At 41.3% G+C, this 18,827-nt stretch overlaps 1 protein-coding gene across 11 annotated transcripts; it reads right to left on the minus strand.

Moving 5' to 3' along the window:
- Positions 1-397: 397 nt before the first annotated feature.
- On the minus strand, positions 398-17,717 carry HNRNPA3 (heterogeneous nuclear ribonucleoprotein A3). Of its 11 annotated transcripts, none has more exons than XR_004241277.1 (14): positions 17,614-17,717; positions 13,765-13,876; positions 13,282-13,305; positions 9,528-9,650; positions 9,291-9,437; positions 8,998-9,208; positions 8,664-8,753; positions 8,496-8,603; positions 8,284-8,364; positions 7,439-7,585; positions 6,480-6,605; positions 6,326-6,397; positions 3,210-3,284; positions 740-1,015 (listed from the first exon to the last, which is right to left on the minus strand). XR_004241277.1 is itself a non-coding variant. In XM_032114672.1 (13 exons), exons 2-12 carry the CDS (start codon positions 13,828-13,830, stop codon positions 6,345-6,347), a joined length of 1,176 nt encoding a protein of 391 aa, XP_031970563.1. In that variant the 5' UTR covers positions 13,831-13,876; positions 17,614-17,717; the 3' UTR covers positions 398-3,284; positions 6,326-6,344. The 11 variants fall into 11 exon arrangements, 9 of the variants coding, with proteins under 9 accessions (XP_031970563.1, XP_031970561.1, XP_031970565.1 ...); XR_004241276.1 differs by having other exon boundaries at positions 740-1,036; XM_032114672.1 differs by having other exon boundaries at positions 398-3,284.
- Positions 17,718-18,827: the final 1,110 nt, after the last annotated feature.

Raw genomic sequence — 18,827 nt, forward strand, 5'->3', positions numbered from 1 at the left:
AATTACAGATCGGCTATAAAACAGACACCTCAGTAAACTCCTGCCCTGCACTTCCACTTGTTCCTTAATTTGTTCACTAAGGTGAAACCCAAAGGCAAACAGCATGCTTACAGCCTTTACCGGCTGCACCACCCATTTGTCTAAAACATAATACAAAGATACTCCTTCCATTACCAAAACAAAAGTGCAACAAGAAGAAACCTGCAGTTAACACAGCAGCCTTGTTTGAATTTTACCAGGTGAAGAAGCAGGCTAAAGTAACTCCACCCGTGACAACTTGCATTCAGTTTAAACCAGTGTTCTTCACATCATCAACACAGTGAATGCTGCACTCTCATCAAAACACCCAACATCATTAAGGAAAAAAATTCCACATTACCTATATAAAAACATCAGATTGCAAACTATAACCTTCATTTTATTATTATTATTACTGAGGTACAAAGTACGTTCCCAAACCTGAGAATCACTAGTGACATTGCCAAATCTAAAGCATCACAATGCTGACCTCATACGTTGACAAGCTGCCACGTAGAGACCATTTGTTTCTTGATCAAAACATTCAGTTTTAAAACTATTAAGAGTAAAGCTGAAACATTGGGCTAAACCAAAATTTTTTGGCTTGCAGTCCCAAGTCAGAAAGATGATCCTGTAAGAAAACGTGCTGAAATAATTCAAGACCACTTCGTGTTCTTCACAGCACTAAAAGAAGGTGATGCCAACACATTTTAGATTGTAAGTAATTTGATAATATACACTTTATTCTGATACAAAATTGAAATATTTTAACAAATTTCAATCCATTATGGACTATACTGAAATTTTAAATTTCCATGCTATTTTAACTTGTTTAACCACAAGTTCTAAGATGTCAGCACACTAGCACCATTGCTCTTGAAGTCTTTGTCAGTTATTACACCATTTTATTCTGTTTCCAATCTTGCGATATTATCTTCTACATGAAGGCCATTTTTTCTTCTATGGAGATACTTGGATACTTTAGTTCAGGAAAAAGCTAATAGAGAGAGATGTCAACCTGTAGCACCCACAGCAGAAAAAGAATCATCCATCAGATACCTGAATTTCAGTGACACTCAAGATCTCACATGCTCCACACAATTTAAGATACACACACTTGTCAGAGACCACAGACTCATTTGTGAATATTCCACCTCAGTGTAGACAGTACATGAAAACATGTTAATGGCTTAAACACAGGAACCAAAGACAGCATGTCAGTACATCACACAGTTAATGCTTGAAAAGACTAGGAACCTTAAGTATTGAAAGGATATCAAAGTTAAGATGCCGTGTTTAATTTCAGTTTTCTGTAATAAGAGTTACCAATTCTCCATCAATCTGGGCTGCTTTTGGGGAAACCCCCTTCACTACCTGGAAGTACCATTTTTGTTATCAAGTAAATCTCTGTACAACTGCAGCCTAGGGACCAATGCTTCGTTACACTTGCATCTTCATATCCCCATCTCCATTTACAGCTGCTATTTTCAACAGAAGCCAGTAAACAAAAGCATGACCCTGAAACAACGTTTTTAACTCTTAGAAGTGCCTCTTGGACAGAGATACATACACTTGACCAAGTATTCCCCTAAGAATGTGTTTATTTTGGTCAAAGTTATGTCTGAACAAATTTGGCTATAAATAACTGAATTTTGAATTCAGCAAATTAGTCTAACAAGAGTGTTATAAATCAAAGTGTGAAAATAATTCTAATAGTGATTATCTGTTTCTGTATGCGGTGCAAAAAGACCTGTCCAGAGCATGGAACAAGTCTGCAGCAATGTGGAAAAGTAGAGCTCTGCTCTATACACAGGCCTAGTACCAGAATGTAAACTACGAAGTTTTTGTTAAAAACCCATTTCAAAACATTTTCAAAATTTTACTGTTGAAAAAATCCAAAGACCACTCAAGTACATGAGCATTTGCCCTCACCTGAGGGGCAATGCTGTTCCCCATAACCTGTTGCTGCACACGTGCCTGTGGGAGTTTTGCCACACACAGCAAAAGCACAGGTTTCCTCCCACTTTTAGGTCTAAGAAAGCAAGCTTGTCACCTCAGCAACAAGCTATCTGGCACATTACCATACTGAGGCAACTGTGACTGTACTGCTGCAGCTTCAGATTATGACTGACACAAATTTGTGTCGTTTTTTAAAAAATATATGCAGTCATCATGAGAATTTCAATTAAATAGCTTCTGATTTTATGAAAATCTCTCTGTATTACTTCCAAATTACATTTAATTGTATATTAAAAAGTCAGGAATTACTTTGTGGAAGCCTATAGGCAGCAGGTAAAAAGTTTAAATACTTGAATCAGTTTGTGACATGCAACTGCCTCTGACTAGGCAGGTTCCATTTGACTACTTTCAGAGCTACTGAAGTAAACCAACACTAAAATAGAAATTGACTTCCTAAGAATGCACATGCTCAGAAATGTATTGGGAAGTTTAAATAGATGCTGAAGTACTTTATAAAAAGACCTCTAACAACCAAGGATGCAGAAATGGAAATAATACATGTTCCAAGAGTTAATACATGTTCCAATCTGGGTAAAATCAAGATTCCACAAGAAGTTTTTATTGCCATTCACCTGTACAAATGCTATTGTGGTTTCAGCTCGGTATCATGACAGTATTGGTCTCCACTATCCTGCCTAAAAGCACCCAGAATCTCAAAGGGAGCTCTTTGATTTGTGGAGGTAAATACATCATCACCTGCTAAGCCAAGGTACACTATGTAGGAGGGAAATCCCAGCTTGCACCAATGCCAAGCTCCCTCCCAGAATGGGTGCAGCAGCAGCGTGTCACACACTGCTGAGAACTGAAGAACCACTTCAGGGTCACTGCCTTTCTGGGCTTCTCTGGGGCACCTCTTTCTGTGACAAGGTACAGAACAATTTCCCCCCACCCCAGCACACTCCCCAGTAACCAAAACACATTATTTCAAAACATCAATTTGTTTTGTTGATCTCAGACACAAAGCAATTTTGTATCTGCCAGGAACAGAAGATTCTTTAATAGGAATTATGCCAGCAAGCAGCCTTCATCCAGAACAGGAAACACTGGATGACGTACGCTGGAATATTTGCTGCTTAGTACTTATGGCCTCCCTTGATACTAAAAGGCTGTCAAAGGAAAGCCTAGAAGGAAATAAGGGTTAAACACATTTTACTATACACTACAAATCTTACCCAGTCAGAAACCTTCATTTGAAGAGGATGTGCAAGACATTCCCCATTTTGTCAAGCAGCAGCTTCTCATTCAACCTGAAAATTAAAGAAATTACTCTTACCTTGTTTAAAAACCTCCCACCACTCTTTGTAATTCATGAAAAATTTTAAAGGCAAACCTTACCTATGCTCATTGCCCTTCCTTTCAGGTCTAAATGCTAGACCTATTGATTTTGAGTCAACTCAAGTAGCTATCACTCAAGGAGGTTCCAAAAGGTGAAGAACTCTTGCTAGACTTTCTTCGATATTTCAGCTGTGATAAGCAGATTTAACTAGCCTTGGGAAAGCTGCTCACTATCAGCACAGTATCTTATTCCTTCACTTTTCTGGAAGTTGAAGCTGTTGCTCTTGCTGCCTTGTCATTCTTTAATTAGGCTGACTTCTCCATACTCAATAGGCTGCTGAAGTCCTGTCTTACGAGTCTCCTTAGCAATGTATGGATCAAAGAAGTACATCCTAGGTTCTGTAAAGCTGGCGGATCACTGTCCTCATGGCTTACACTTTTCCACGTCACAAACAACAGCTAAGCTACCCCACCCACCTACAAAGCGGTCACTTACATCCATCTCTTAAAAGGTTGCATACAGATCTTGTTCATAAAGTTTATTATAACACTATTTTTCAAAGTTAACATTGTAGTCACAGTACAGCTACAAGAGGCCCTGTTAAAAACAACACTGTCAATACATTCTAAAAAAATTTAGAAATACCAGATCAATTGTCAGAAGGGAAATCAACCCCATCCTCCAGTTGCCCCTGCAATCAGATGCAGGCCCCAGGTGCAAGTCTACACATCTTCTAGCATGGTAACGTACAAAGCAAGTCGGTAGTTAGGTGTCTCACTCCCTAGTGAGTTGTGGTTTAGTTTCCCATGTTTTCAAACTCAAATGGGTTGTTTAAAAAATGCCTTTATTGAAGTACAGCCTCCCCCCCACCCCAAGCCCAAATGAACATGTACAACAACAGAAGCGTTCACTAAACCACCAATTCTTGCTTTAACTTTTGAGATCTTTCAGAACTCCACAGACAAGAATAAGCAGAAATCCATTTTTGGAGGCTACCATCTTGACACTGGTTCCTTGTTTTAGTGTACTGCAGTCTAAATACACTCCAATAACAGCGTTTAAATAACATGTTTAATTTTTTTCAAACAACACACTTTTCTACCACTTCTTAAAAATTATAATTCATTATTAATATGACTGATTATGCCTTGAGCAATTTCATACATCTTTGCAGATTCATTCCTACACTGGAATTGCATTTACCTTATACTGCACATTGACCCAGAAGTGAAACAGGCGTGAGTAATTCCAATACATATTGCCAAGTGTCTGAGTATTTCTTTTATTGACTGGGTCCCTACTCTTCTGAGTCTGAATTGACAGCAAGCACTGGCCTGGCAATAGTCAAGAGAATTCACATCAGATGAGGACAGGACAGACTGCAGTGCCTTAATTTGGAGGTCAGAAGTGAGAATGAATTACAATTTCTAGCCGTATGTACTTGGTCACATTTTCTACTCCACTGCACCAAATCCAGTTGTAGCACACTATCATTCTGCCTGTGGAAACTCGGGGCCGTACCACTCTACGTTGTGGGAGTTTCTAGTGGGTAAAATAGAACTAGACGGTGTTTAATCTGTGAGCTCTCAGCTTAGCACACACATCTGCCAGGGAAACAGCTCAAGAACTGTATTAAAGAGCCCATGGGGAATGGGCTTTTGAAACGCATTACCTGGGACTGTCAGTGATTACACCTGAGCTACCCTTGGCTCCCAGTCAGAATAATGTGTCCAGAAAATTGCCTAGGGTGCATGCAAGAAAGTATATAGCCATTAAATTATGAGGAACATACCTATTACTCTCACTATGACGCCTCATTTAATTGAAACAGTGCAGTCTGGTGCGAGGGAGAAGGAAATGGGGACAAAGGGGATGAAAATTCCAAGCCACCCTCCCCAAAGTATAGTTTTATTGAAACAGAATCATTGTATATCCCAAGGAAACAGGCACTTGATTCCCCCCACCTTAACTTCTCGGGAATTACAATAAATATAAAGGTAAAAAGCAAATTTCTTTTTCTCTTCACCCAGGACTTAAACAACTTCAGTTATCCCTTATGCATCTCAAATGAGACGGGAGACAGCTTTCATGTGTCTAAAGTTGGTCTTGTTAAAATATTTATCATGCCTTATTTTCTTGAAGCGCTAGTACTAATACAGAACTACAAATTAAAAAAATATGCACAAACCAAAAAGTAATTTGAAATTTTCATTAAGGTAAAGCTTAGTTCTATGATTCACAAACACTAATTTGAGTAACTCAATCCTAGTTATACATCTAAACAAACTATAATGCAACATACAGATGTTTTCCCTCTGTATGCCTATGTAACTCATGTCAATGACAGTTACGTATATACACTGAGACTAGACCCCTTAAGACTGCAAATCAATAGGTGTTTCTATTGTTAACTTTAAATTAATACAAAATAGTAATTGAGAAATGCATTTATCTTCTCTATTAACTAACAAGGAAACACCCTAAACTACATTTCATTTCTGTTATAGAGTTCTCTGTACTAAATGTGGAAAAACTGAACTACACAAATATTGAAAAGTTAAAAATTCATTGATTTGTTTATTCCTGGTACCACTACCACAATTTACAGGGCAATATACCTGATGTAATGGGAAAATAAAAAGAAAAAAGAAAGACAAAGCTACAACAGAGAAAGACCTCAGGAATGTACATCTAATCGACACTACATTGCATGAATCAATAGCTGCACTTTTTGCAAACTGTGGCTATGACAGTCCTGATCAAGAAGGGTTTCCTGTTTAAGCTGCAGTAACTTTTCTGACTATGGATCATCGTTCCTTCTGTGGCAGATTTTACAGTTCCTCTAATTCATTTGGGACGACTGTCTCAAAGTAACCTGCAGCTTTCCTGACAACTCCTCGCTCTCTCTCCTGCTAAGAACTGTAGCCTGTTGAATACAGGATAAGAAAATTATTACTCTCAGTGAACAGTTGTACATCATTAATCATCATTATAAATATGCATTACACCTACCCTTTTTCTGGTAGCATTTTTAGAATCTTCTACCACCATAGCCCCCACTTCCACTTCCAGATCCATAACCACCTAAAAAAACAGTGTGTATACTGAAATACATGAACAAGGGATTTTAACTCAAAAAATATTTTCTGTACAGAATCACACTTACCACCATAGGGACTGCCTGAACTTCTGCCACCAAAGCTGCCACCACCTTTCATGGGACCATAGTTAGACTGCTGTTGTCCACTGTAATTGCCAAAATCATTGTAGTTTCCACTTCCACCATAATTACCTGAAACAAGTAATTTATAAAGCCATGTTTGTTCAACACTTAGGACATGAAGATCACCAAATTCTGACATCCAATGTAAAAATAAATTGCAGGAGTTTAGAACAACTTAAAATTAAGTTCATGTATTTTGATGTGACCTCTATGAAAACCTCTATGCAATACTTGCACAAGTAACGAAGACCCTTGGTATTTTTACTATTAGAAATTGGTATTTTATCAAAGATGAAACACATCACATTATAAGCACATTTGAGTAGGCAATTTTCTGTTAACCCAATAGGCCAAATTAAGGCCCCCAAAGTCAGAAAAACATAGGTTTCACCACTGTTCTTCTACTGCACAACCTTGCATGTATGACAGTAACGTACATGACTATTTACTCCAACAAAAGACAGAAGTGTAATGGACATACTGCACACATACATCAGAAAGTACAGCAAGTATATAGCACTTCTAGCAGCTGAACTCCCAAAATTCGGGCAAATAATTAAAAAAACCTTATAAAAATCTGTATAGTCTTCACAAAGGAGGATATGATCTACATGTTGTGACCTGGTATCCAAGGACAACATACTTGAAATGGTCAAAACTTAAAATTCTTATACTTTGCCTCCACGCAGATTCATAACCAAAGCTTTTTGAAAAATACATCCCTGGCAAAACAATGTTGTACTTTATCAAAGCTGATCCACATGGAGAAGAACTTTCTTTATGCAACATGGCCTTCTACATTAAAACCTGTTCATATAACTCATTTTATGCATTACCGTATTTCAGGTGTTACAAAATGAAACCTAAGAACCATGGATGTCAAACTAAAGCTGCAATCTTACCACCACCAAAATTTCCTCCTTCATTGTAGCCATCATATCCTCCTCCCCCACCTCCATATCCACCACCTGGGTTTCCATATCCTGGTCCTCCACCACCACCATAACCTCCTCTGCTGCCATAGCCAGGACCGCCTCCATAGTTGCCACCTTTGAACAGAAGAAGAGTCAAACTTAACACACCAAAGCTAAGTACCAGTAAGGAAAGATCCATTTAACAAAAAAACCCCAAACCAACACACTTGAACAATAAAAATGACCCACAGCACTTTCCCTGTACTATATTCATTGTGGTTGCATGATTTATCTAAACTATTTAATTTTAAAAACAACCCCATGCCCATAAAGTCAGGACCTAAGTAATTAATTACATGCTACTTGTCTCATCCCTTTTTGCTTTTTGGTAATTTCTGTATTTCTCTTCAGATGCATGTTGGATACTCATCCTAACTGCATCATGAAAAAGATACTACTGAACTACAAAAAGAAGTCTTAAGAGCCAACTGAAAACATTTCTGGTATGACAGCTGATTACTGCTTTATTCAGTTTTAGTCATCTCAACTGACATCAGAATCTTTACTTAGTTCTCAATAATAAAACAGCTCCCTCATGACCTTGTCATACGAGATTTTTTAAAGGGTAAATACAAACAAGTATTTTTTCCACCCATTATTTTGTGGGGAGAACAAAAAGAAGTTAATTCTTCACAGCTCTACAATGTAGACGTTTTATTTTTGTTATTGCCATTTTCACATTATCACCAAAATAGACTTCGCTTTCAAGGTGAAGGCAAGACTTACAGCTGGTTCTAACATTGGGGAGAAAAGGAAATGAACAATACACTTACCATCACCAAATCCATTGTATCCGTCACCACCCCCAAAGCTTCCTCTGCTCCCACCACCGCCACCACCACCCCCATAGCCTCCTAGAACACAAAACAGATGAGAATGTTTTCCTGAACACACATGTCAAGTGTTTGAGCCAACTGACACAGGAAACAAAAAAAAACCAACCAAAAGATAAATCACATTCTATACTAGTATTCCAGCCATTTACCTCTCCCGCCAAAGTTTCCTCCTCGGCCAAAATTCCCTCCACCGCCTCCAAAGTTTCCACGGCCCATGAAGTTGCCTGAGCCACCCCCACGACCTACAAAATATTTCACTTGAATTACATTAATTGAAAACCTGTTACACAAAATAGCTATGCACAACTACAACTCACCTCTCTGAGAGCTAGCAGTCTGCATCTCTTGTTTTGAGAGTGCTTTTTTCACTTCACAGTTGTGTCCATTTATAGTATGGTATTTCTGAACTACAGAAAATAGTGAAATAGGAAAGTTAGAAAATCACACCACAGCAACATAGTGTAAAACTCTCATAGAAAGCTACTGTAAGGCATGAGCATGCTTTGAAAAGTAACACTAAATCAACCCTATCCCTTACACAACAGTAAAGCAGCTGATCATGCAAACACCTCATTCTACACATGGCTGTTATGAAATCTTATGTGAACACTTTTATCCCGTAAGTCATTTCTCACTAAAGAGGTTACGTACCAACAATTTTATCAACTGTATCATGATCATCAAAAGTTACAAAAGCAAAGCCTCTTTTCTTTCCACTCTGCCTGTCTTCCATGACTTCTATGGTTTCAATCTTGCCATATTTTTCAAAGTACTCCCTTAAATTATATTCTTCTGTGTCTTCTTTAATTCCACCAACAAATATTTTCTTTACTGTGAGGTGTGCCCCAGGCTTTACAGAATCCTGCAATACCAAAAATGACATTCAGTGCTTTAAATTATTAGGTAAAGATTAGGATATACAGTTAACTGGAACACTAACTCACCTCCCTTGAAACTGCTCTCTTTGGTTCAACCACGCGTCCATCAACCTTATGTGGTCGAGCACTCATGGCAGCATCCACCTCCTCCACACAGGAATAAGTCACAAAGCCAAAGCCTCTGGAACGTTTTGTTTGTGGGTCTCTCATCACCTGCAAACACACAAGGAGGCACTCTGCATTTCTGTGCTACTTTAAGTACCTAATCCTTTCAAAAGCACAAACTAACAACAGAGACTTTACCACACAGTCCGTGAGCGTGCCCCATTTCTCGAAGTGCTCTCTCAAGCTATCATCTGTTGTTTCAAAGCTCAGACCTCCAATGAACAGCTTTCGTAACTGCTCTGGCTCCTTCGGCTCATGGCCCTAGAAAATCAAAAAATTGAAAACATATTTTGAATACAAACCACAGAATTAAAATTTCACTGAATTACTAGAAATTATCTTTGCATATTATAACTACAAATAGGTGAAGTACATTTACATAAAAAAAATGACTTCTAATGGGTTTAGACAGCAGCATAGTAAACACTTAATGAGGTGTGATTTTAATTAGAACACTAACTAACAACTTAAGAGTGCTAAAATGCAAACAGTAAAGGGATTTCCATATACTAGGTAACTTGGTTGCTCCCCAGCACCCTGAAGTGCATTCACTCTGTGCCTATCTTTGAGTTGCAGATTGCGCTGTAGGGACTGGGGATGACGCACTGTTAGATAAAGGGAAGCTCTGACACCTTATGAAACATAATTATGCGGAAGTATAAAAAATTTAAGGACGAGGTATGCAAGAATAAAAGGGTCCTGCTCAGACTGAGTGCCTACTCTTTGGGGATGTCCATTTTGAAAGGTTACTTTCACACATTTTTAAGAAACATATCAATTCTAAATTCCTTAAAATTATAAATTTTGTACTTGCGTAATTTTATGATTGGAGTACACGTAAGCAAGAAAGTGCAAGTACATATGTGGATTTTAGTGTTATAAGAAATACCTGTCAAATGTGAAGCAATATGGACCTATGTCTTACAGACAAAAAAATGCCATGAACAACTCATCAATGACCAGTAGTGGGTACAACCACTGGAATAAGATGGGTAACTTAGCAAGCATCACAGAACAAGTAAGTTTTAATAGCTCTTGGTAACATTGCCTACATGTGATCAGTCACGTTTTAAAAGGTGCAAATTTGCAAGCTCAGTTTTTTATCATATGGCTGAAATGGGCTTAAGAGTACAATTGTGTTTCTGTTGTTTCAATGCTGCACTTTTTTAGTAGGCCTGGAATTTGACAGTGAGTTTACAAAAATTTGTTTTACAACTCCTATCGTCAGAGAAGTCTTATTAAAATCTCATTCAGCAAGTGGGTACTTTTGTGCATGTAAAAACACTCCACAAGGTGCTTGCCAGCTATGCTGTGTATGACTTCAGTTCTGCAGCATCAATGTTCAACAGCCTTCACTGTTCCTGCTGCAGGGCATTAAACCAGACTATATGCAGTATTATCCTGAGAGGTAAACTACGTAACACCAGCCACAGACTTCTATCTGTAGACATTCTGCTTTAAATCTGAAGTGCTTTAACTTCTGCGATGCTGCTAGGGTTGGCCAGGAAAGCTTACGCCCCTTTGAGTGAGAGTTTCTCAATTATACAGTGCTTTAGCAAACCGCTGGTTTATAATGCTCAGGTTGTACTACAGGAAACAGTAACTAAGATTATGAAAAGCTATCCAGGAAGTAAATCCCTGCCCTTACATCTGCTGAATTTTATGAGAAAGAATCCCAGCATTCTCACAAACAGCTTTCCATTTAAGGCTTTGTTACCTCAGCATCATCATATAAATCTTTAGCAGTCAGTCGTCCCATGAGTACAAAGTAAAGCTTCTAGTGTCTTCTAAAGTGATCCCAACTACAAAGGTATAAAAAAACCCCAACAACTCCCTTCCCACTACATGTAAACTTCTAATTTTATAGGATTACATACCTACTGCATATAGAAACTGCTTTAGGTCAAGCATTATTTGTTGCTAATTGCAATTTTTAAAAAAAATCTACTGACAGTTTTGAGTTATGTTAAAGCTGGGAACACTAAGTGTTTCAAACTCTTCTACACATACTCCTCAAGGCTACAAGGGTTTTCAGCTAACAACTCAAGAGTGCTTTTACCTTAAAAGAATGATCAGAGGATTTTTCAGGTAAGGAAAAATGAAGCTCTTTTCTGCTTATTGTTATTATGTGCACTTGAACTGCTGTTCTCGTACAGCACAAAGAACAACTGCTGTTACAGCTTCTCTGTTCTACTAGAAAGAAATTATCCTCAGGACACATACATATTATAGGAACTCTATCCAAAAATAGGTGGCTACACTTTCTTGGAGAAATCAGGCATTTTTTTTTTTAGGCAGTTTGTTCTCACTGTAATTTTCAGAGTGCTGTCCTCAATCACACAAGATGCTGCTTTTCAGTTGTCCTGCTGCAAGTTATTTCTAACAGCAGTCTCTCCTGGACAGAAAATCCTGCACAACACATCTCTCCCTTAGTGTAACTATCACCCTGCTCTATCAGAATCAGCAGGCTGCCTCCTGCTCAGCTGACACGGCAGGCCAGCACGCCATTTTGCAGCACTCCTTTGGTGGGGGTGGGGAGAGCAGCTGCAAGAACGCCCAGCCTGCCTTTAGTCGGCAAGACACCGTTTCTCCCCCACAGCAGTTAAGAGGGGCTTCCAGACACACTAGAAGCCTCTGCGGAGGCGGAGATCTTTCATTCTGCCTCAAATTTAGCCTACCCCCCTACAACCCAAGCTCTGCGCAGGCCCGGCCGCCTCCATTTTGTGCTCAGCCGCGGCGGCCGCGCCGCCAATATGGAGCCGAGGGCGGGGCGCGCGCGGGCCGGCGCCGCAGTGGCGCCATGGGCGGGGCCCCGCCGCGGGGCCCAGGGCGAGGCCGGCGCTGCGGGCCCTGCTCAGCTCCTGCCGCAGCAAAACCCAACCGCTGCCTCCAGGCCCTACCGAAATCCCCGCACGCTCGGCGCACTCTAACTGTACCTCTCGCCTACGAGGGGAAGAGAAAATGGCAGCTAGAACCTCCTGAGACTCCTGCAAAAATCCTCACCTGTGCAGAAATCCCGACACCTTTTGACAACACTGCTGCAGATACATACTGCTTCTATCCTGAGGCTGCCATCAACTGAAATTTCCTATGGCAGGGGTTTTGAATCGTCAGCGTTTTGGAGTTGCAGTTATTTCTCTCTAAAGACACAGTTTTGCAGTGGAGCCCTCCCACGCATTCTACCTCTAAGCAGCAGCAGGTGTCCACAAAATGCCTGTCACCAAACCTACACTCACAGCTGTGGCTAAACCTGAGACCACCCTGTTCCCCGGGCACTACGATCCTAGACTGTCTTCTGAAACGAGAAAGCTTACAGGCAACTGGGGCCTCAGCAACTTTCCCTGTGAAACATTCTCTAGAAACTCAATAGCTTCTAAAGATCATTGCAGGGCAATCTACTTTTGTGAACTACAAGAGCTTATTTAGTATGCGGCTGATAACCCCAGTTACACTCAATCCAAAGTCCAAATGAGCGAAGAGAGTTTCAACATTCCTTCCAAAAGGACTTTACACACCATACTCTAATACAAAATAACCATACACTACCAGACACATGCAACTCAGACAAGATTTGTTCGTGATTCAAATGTATAGGCCCTCCCACATTGCAGTAGTATATCATTCCAGAAAAAACTTGGTTTGAACTAGCTAAGATATTCAGACAACCTGAAAAAGTAATGTTAGAAAGCAAACAAATCCAAATAAACGAAGAGAAAATGCCTCAGTGATAAGCTATATAAGCATATTTAATACCCTTTTTGCTGATCTTAAAATTGTTTTCTGAAGGGTATTAAGAACTTTCCCCCCCTCCCACTTCCACACCCTACCCCAAAGTAACTAGCTCCCATCCTCCCAGAAACAGCCCCAACATCATCTTCTCTATACTACGCACCTTATTCAGTCTACGGTATTTCTGCTAGAAGCAAAAGAAAACAGTTATTTTTACTTAGTACAGCTCGCTTTCATTTGCAGTGACTATCAGGCAACCATTTTTTTATTAAAAAAAAAAAAAAAAAAAAGAACATAGGAACCTGTCTTCATTCCCACTAAAAACAGGACTTTGAAGGTAGGCAGTAATCAAGTTCCTGCTGATACTCTGAGGATGAATTTCTTAATAATTACACCTTGCTTTAATCAGAAACATATATTTAATCAGTTTTCTTATAACAGAAACTAGACAAGCAAAATTTCCCCATTATGCTTAACACCCCACCCCTTAAATTTTAAGTGATAAACTGCAATTTAAAGTTACTCGCTAATACGGGGATGAAGAAGGTAGAAAAAAAAAGATATTAATATATCAGATAGAAATGGTTTTTCCATATTTTCCCCTTAAAACTACTTTATTTTTAATAGAAAAAACCCATGCTCTCACCTGTGAGGATCGTCTTCCTTTCCTCTTGTAGTCTTCCACTTCTCTCTCTTCCTTAATAGCAGCCATTTTGGAAGGGTACTCTAACTCGGCCTTTCTTTTAGATCTAGGAAACCTAGAAAACAGGTTGGATAAGTCAGTACTTACCCCAGTTCCTGTGACACAGGGCCTCCTCTGGCTGCAATGCACCGGTGTGGTTTACAGGAAGAAACGGGTTAAAGTAGAAAAAAAAATTCCCTGAAGTATTTAGAAGGGTAGAATAAAAAGCCTCAGCCTATTTAGCAGATGGTTACAAAGAGCTGGAAGAAGAACATCTGCTAACCTAGTAAAGCTCACTTTACAACTGTTGGAATAACTAAGTACAAACTAATGCTCAAATCTGTAGCAAACCTTTATCTATTACTGTCTTACAAAACTATTGTGAATACAACTAATACACAGCAAGTAAACTCTACCTTTGATACCCAAACCCACTATATATATTCTGCTTCTATGGATTTTAAACCCCAGAACATGTAACATTTTTTCTAATACCACGTATTAGAAATTTCTGATGTGTAACCTCTTGTAATCAGCTATCCAGCACTGTGGAAAACCAGAGGATTTATTTTCCACTAAGAGTAGTACAAGAACCCTTTACTGATGCTACCTTGCAACATCAAGAACTTCAACAGCCGATCCTCAGCAGTCTACAGCACTGGGCATCTGCATTACTTTTGCTGCCATATTTGATTACTACCCTGTACTATGTACGTAATGTATGTATCATTACAAATAGGAAGTCTTTTACAAGATAAACTCAGTAGATGAACCTATACATTCAAATAAAAAAATCATGTTCCCTTTGGCCTTTTTTCTATAAAATTTTCTAGGATAATTCAATTACTCTTAGTATTAATGTACTGGTATCTTTGGCCAATAGTCGTTACTACTTTGGATGTTTCTTGAAGCTCTACTACAGTAGCCAGAACGCAATATTGTTAACTACATTTAACATACTTCAGTAAAACTATACTTATGCTGCATTTAAAAGCATAGGTATTTACAAGATTAGGTGGGGGTTTTGTTTGTTTGGATTGTAGGGGGGGTTTTTTCAGGTTTTCTTCTGGCAAATTTTGCTCCTGCATACAGAAAGGCAGGCAGGTAGGTCTCTACTAATGAGCAATATATGCTGTTATTCAAAGTGGAAATTCTTGAATATAACTTCATGCTAAAATCCGGTTTCAAATTAAACTCAACTGTGAAATCATCAGTATCATGACTTAACACATAAACAAATTAAAAGGTTTTATTGAGTACAGCAGAAGTGTATTATCTTCAGTTCCTCTCTACGCAACGTTAAACGTACTCCTGAAATCCTTTACATCAAACATCAGTTTGGCCTAAGACATACTAGGACAGTAAGTGCTTTAACTGACCTGTTCAGTTTTTTAAGTCATATATAGGACGTATGAAAATAACATTTCAGGGGCTTTCTACAAACTAGCTGTATGGCGAAATAAAACTTCAGAAATTGTTAGGGAGGAAAGGGATAAGCTTATTTAAATACCTTTTCAAAGTAATGGAAAGTATGCAATGCCCTTCTGAAGTTGTCACCCACTGCTTTCCCCAGTGAGGCTCCACACTGGCCAACATAAAGCTCCGGGGCATGGTCCCTGCCCCAATGGCCGCTGAAGGCCTTGAGGGTTAAAAAGGGAGTTGTCTCCTTGCGAACGCACACCATCAGCTGAGGCAAGACACAGCCCTGGCTCAGAACTATTCCTATTTTCCCTTACAGAAAGTTGTTAAGGCTGACAGTACTAGATTCTTATCACCAACAAAATACTCTATTTAACTCGAGATAAAAATATTTAGAATACTTTTATTATTAAACACTAGCTAAACTGCTGAGCAATTATATACTGCAAGTTAACTACAGAACTTAAAACACTCTCCAAGGAAATGTGTTACGATAAAAGACACCAGGACATGCCTCATTACTTATAATACTGCTCTATTTCTTACAGGAGAAAAGAAGCTAACAGAAACAAACCAGACATTACGAAGATGCAAGTTCACCCATTCAAACAGAGAATACTATGGAAATACACTGGTCTTTTCTGTAAGCAACTGAAGTTGGACCTAAAGTACATACAATAGGGTATTTTACCAAACCTAAAAGTTAAAAGCAGGAAAAAACTGATTCTCAGCTCTAAGTGTGTTGGAAGTGTATTTCCAACACCAATAGGAACATGTGCCTGGAAAAAACTCCAAGATATTAGCTTAATACCTGACATGATAGGTTTCCAAGCTTTACTGAAGCATCTTTCAAAAGCTTTGAACACATCACCCTTCCCAGTTATTAAACCCTGAGGCAGCTAAAGCAATTGCTTACACGAAACAGTTATTTTTAACTGCTTTGCTAAGTGATCCAGTGTCTTCTGTTTTTAACGTAGTAACAGAAACTAGTGTAACCTGCTGGTTTTTCTGATCTGAATTATTTAAGGTTTCAGGAATGAAGGGAGCAAAGATAAAACACCACACACACAAAAATGCACTATTTTTGCTTGCCATACTCTGAAACATTTGAGCAAAAAAACTTTAAGTTTTGAGGAAAGGGAAGAAAAGCAAGGAGAGAGTGTCGTGACTAATGCCCTCCAAGTACGGCAGGGATGGTTCCTCTACATTTGTGCAGGACTGCTTCTTCGTACTGCCCACCAGGATCATGGCAGGATACCAGCGAATGTCGTGGGTCTTTTGCATGTGTAATTGGGGGTTTGGAGAAAAGCAAAAGAACTCTGTACTTTTCTTTCCCCCACCCCCCCGAGCAGCAAAGGCTCTCGACACGTTTTAACTCCCCCTGGGCAGGGGCGAGATATTAGGGAGGTGCTGCAACGCGTAGGAGCATTGTTCTGCGAGAAGCACCGTACTGCACTAAACGATCTTAATGCTTTTCAAGTCTGTGTGTTCAAGAACATCCCTGCCGCACTCACTACTCCGGGCAGCTTACGCTGGAAGGAGGGCGGGCCTGGGGGGGGGCGGGGGAGGGGGGAACACGGGGAGAGCAGAACAATGACGCACGCACGCGTACGGCTCGCCTTGCCCTACTCCTGCCCGAATACGGGCCCAGGTGTTTCGGTGTCTCTGGGATTCCTGCAAAGGGCTCTGCTGCCCACAGCCCTGCCCCGGGCCGAGCCCCTCTCACCCACGCGTCGAAGCGCTGCGAAATGGCGGCCGCAGCCCGCGGGGCCGCGCGGCGGAAGCGCCGCCTCTCCCGCTCCCTCTCTCTTCCTGCCCGCGCCGCCATTGCGGAATAACGCGGCGTGTCGCAGGCGAAAGCGGCTCTGGAGCGCGCCAGGAACGCTACAAGGAGGCGGCGGCCGCGGGAACCGCAAGAAGCTCTATGACGTGTTGCCGCCGACCACCCCCTTCCCTCCGCATTTTCCCGCCCGCAGGGTCGGGAGGAATTCGAGCCGCTGCAGCTCCGCGCGGTGCGGCAGGAGCCGCCTCGCCTTCCACCCCCGCCTCGGCCGATGGCGGCCAGCCCCACGCCCCGCGCGCAGTTACCTCCATTTTGTGCCCGGGCTCGGCCAGCGCAGCGCCAATATGGAGCCGGGCGGGAGAGGAGGGGGCGGGCGCGGGGGGTCACGTGGCGGCAAGGCGGGCTCGCGGCGGCGCGCGCGCTGCGGCCGTTACCGCTTTTCTTCGCAGGGCCCGCCGCCCATCCCCCCCTTCCCCCCCCTGCCCCCCCACCCCTCCCGTCCGCGCGCCGCGAGCCCCGCGCGGCGCTTTCCCCGCCGGGAGGACAGAAAGGGTCGGGAGCGAGGGAAGGTGGGGAGAGGGATAGGGAAGGCAGGAAAGAGAAGAGATCACCGTGCCGGCGTTCAGCGCCTTCCCGCCCTCGTCGGTCCCACGCCGGCCCCGCGCACGAACCGCCGCCCGCTGTGGGGGTGGCGGCGCCGGCGCAGCCGCGACGGGCGCGCGGGGCGGCCCCGCCTCCCCTCACTGGGGCCGCCCCCGCCCCGCCCCCGCCGCCCAGGCCGCGTCCCAGCGCCGGGGGCCCTGTGAGGGTGCGCTACGCGCAGAGCTCCGCAGTGCCGGGGACAGGCAGGTGGCATCCGATGCTTGGTAGGAAAGAGAGGAGAAGGAGGCTACGCTCTGCTTACAGGGGACTTCTGCAGGAGTCCCAGGGTGTGCCCGAGGTGCACAGGGCTTTCTAAGAGAAGTCATTTGTCTCAACGTATTGTTTTATGCTGGAGATGCTGCAGAGAGGCAGCTGAAGATTGGCTCTCCAGAGCTCGTTCAGCGCTCAGATTCAGAACTGAGCGTAGCTTAGTCAGTTTCCGGATAAATACCAAAACAAGGCCAAGCAGTAAGTTTCACCAGCTTCCCCATTCAGAGGCATTGCCTGTAGCTTTTGATAGAGAGTTCAGGAGAAAGGGGATTTTGGGAAAATTTCATACAGAATGAATCATAGTTAAGCGCATACATTACAAATTCTTCTTTACCTAAATAATGGCATCAGGAAAAGCAGTGTTACAGAAATTTACTGTTAAAGTAAGGTTTCTACAGTGGTTATCCTCTCATTAGTACCAGTACCTATTTTAGTATGATGACCTAACCTTAATAGAAGGAGCTGGCACTTACCCCTTTAAAAATATTTTTATGCTACGTAAAGAACAGTTGATGAGATTTTGCTGAATCACTGGAAGTTTAGTATTAGCTGTTAATTTAATTTCTTTATTTTACCCTATCTCTAAAAAAAAAAAAATTACACTAAAGTTTGCAAACCTGTTCGATGAAGTAAATATAACTTTCCTAATGCATAGAGAAATCCCCAACAGGTCTAGAAATGTTCTCACTGCTATGACGTACAGGGATTGAAACATATTTTTAGATCATTCCTATATCTTTAAGAAGGTAGATGTCTACATAGAATGTAAAAGTCACTGAAAATCTCATAAATCTCCAGATACTCTTTGCACTGAGAGCAAAACCCACAATTTCTCATCTTCTTTTCTCAACAAAGTAAACCACACAATTTAACTTTTTATTTAAAATAAAATTCTTCATATATGTTGTTTGTT

This window comes from Corvus moneduloides, chromosome 7 (genome assembly GCF_009650955.1).
Source record: "Corvus moneduloides isolate bCorMon1 chromosome 7, bCorMon1.pri, whole genome shotgun sequence".
NCBI lineage: Eukaryota > Metazoa > Chordata > Aves > Passeriformes > Corvidae > Corvus > Corvus moneduloides.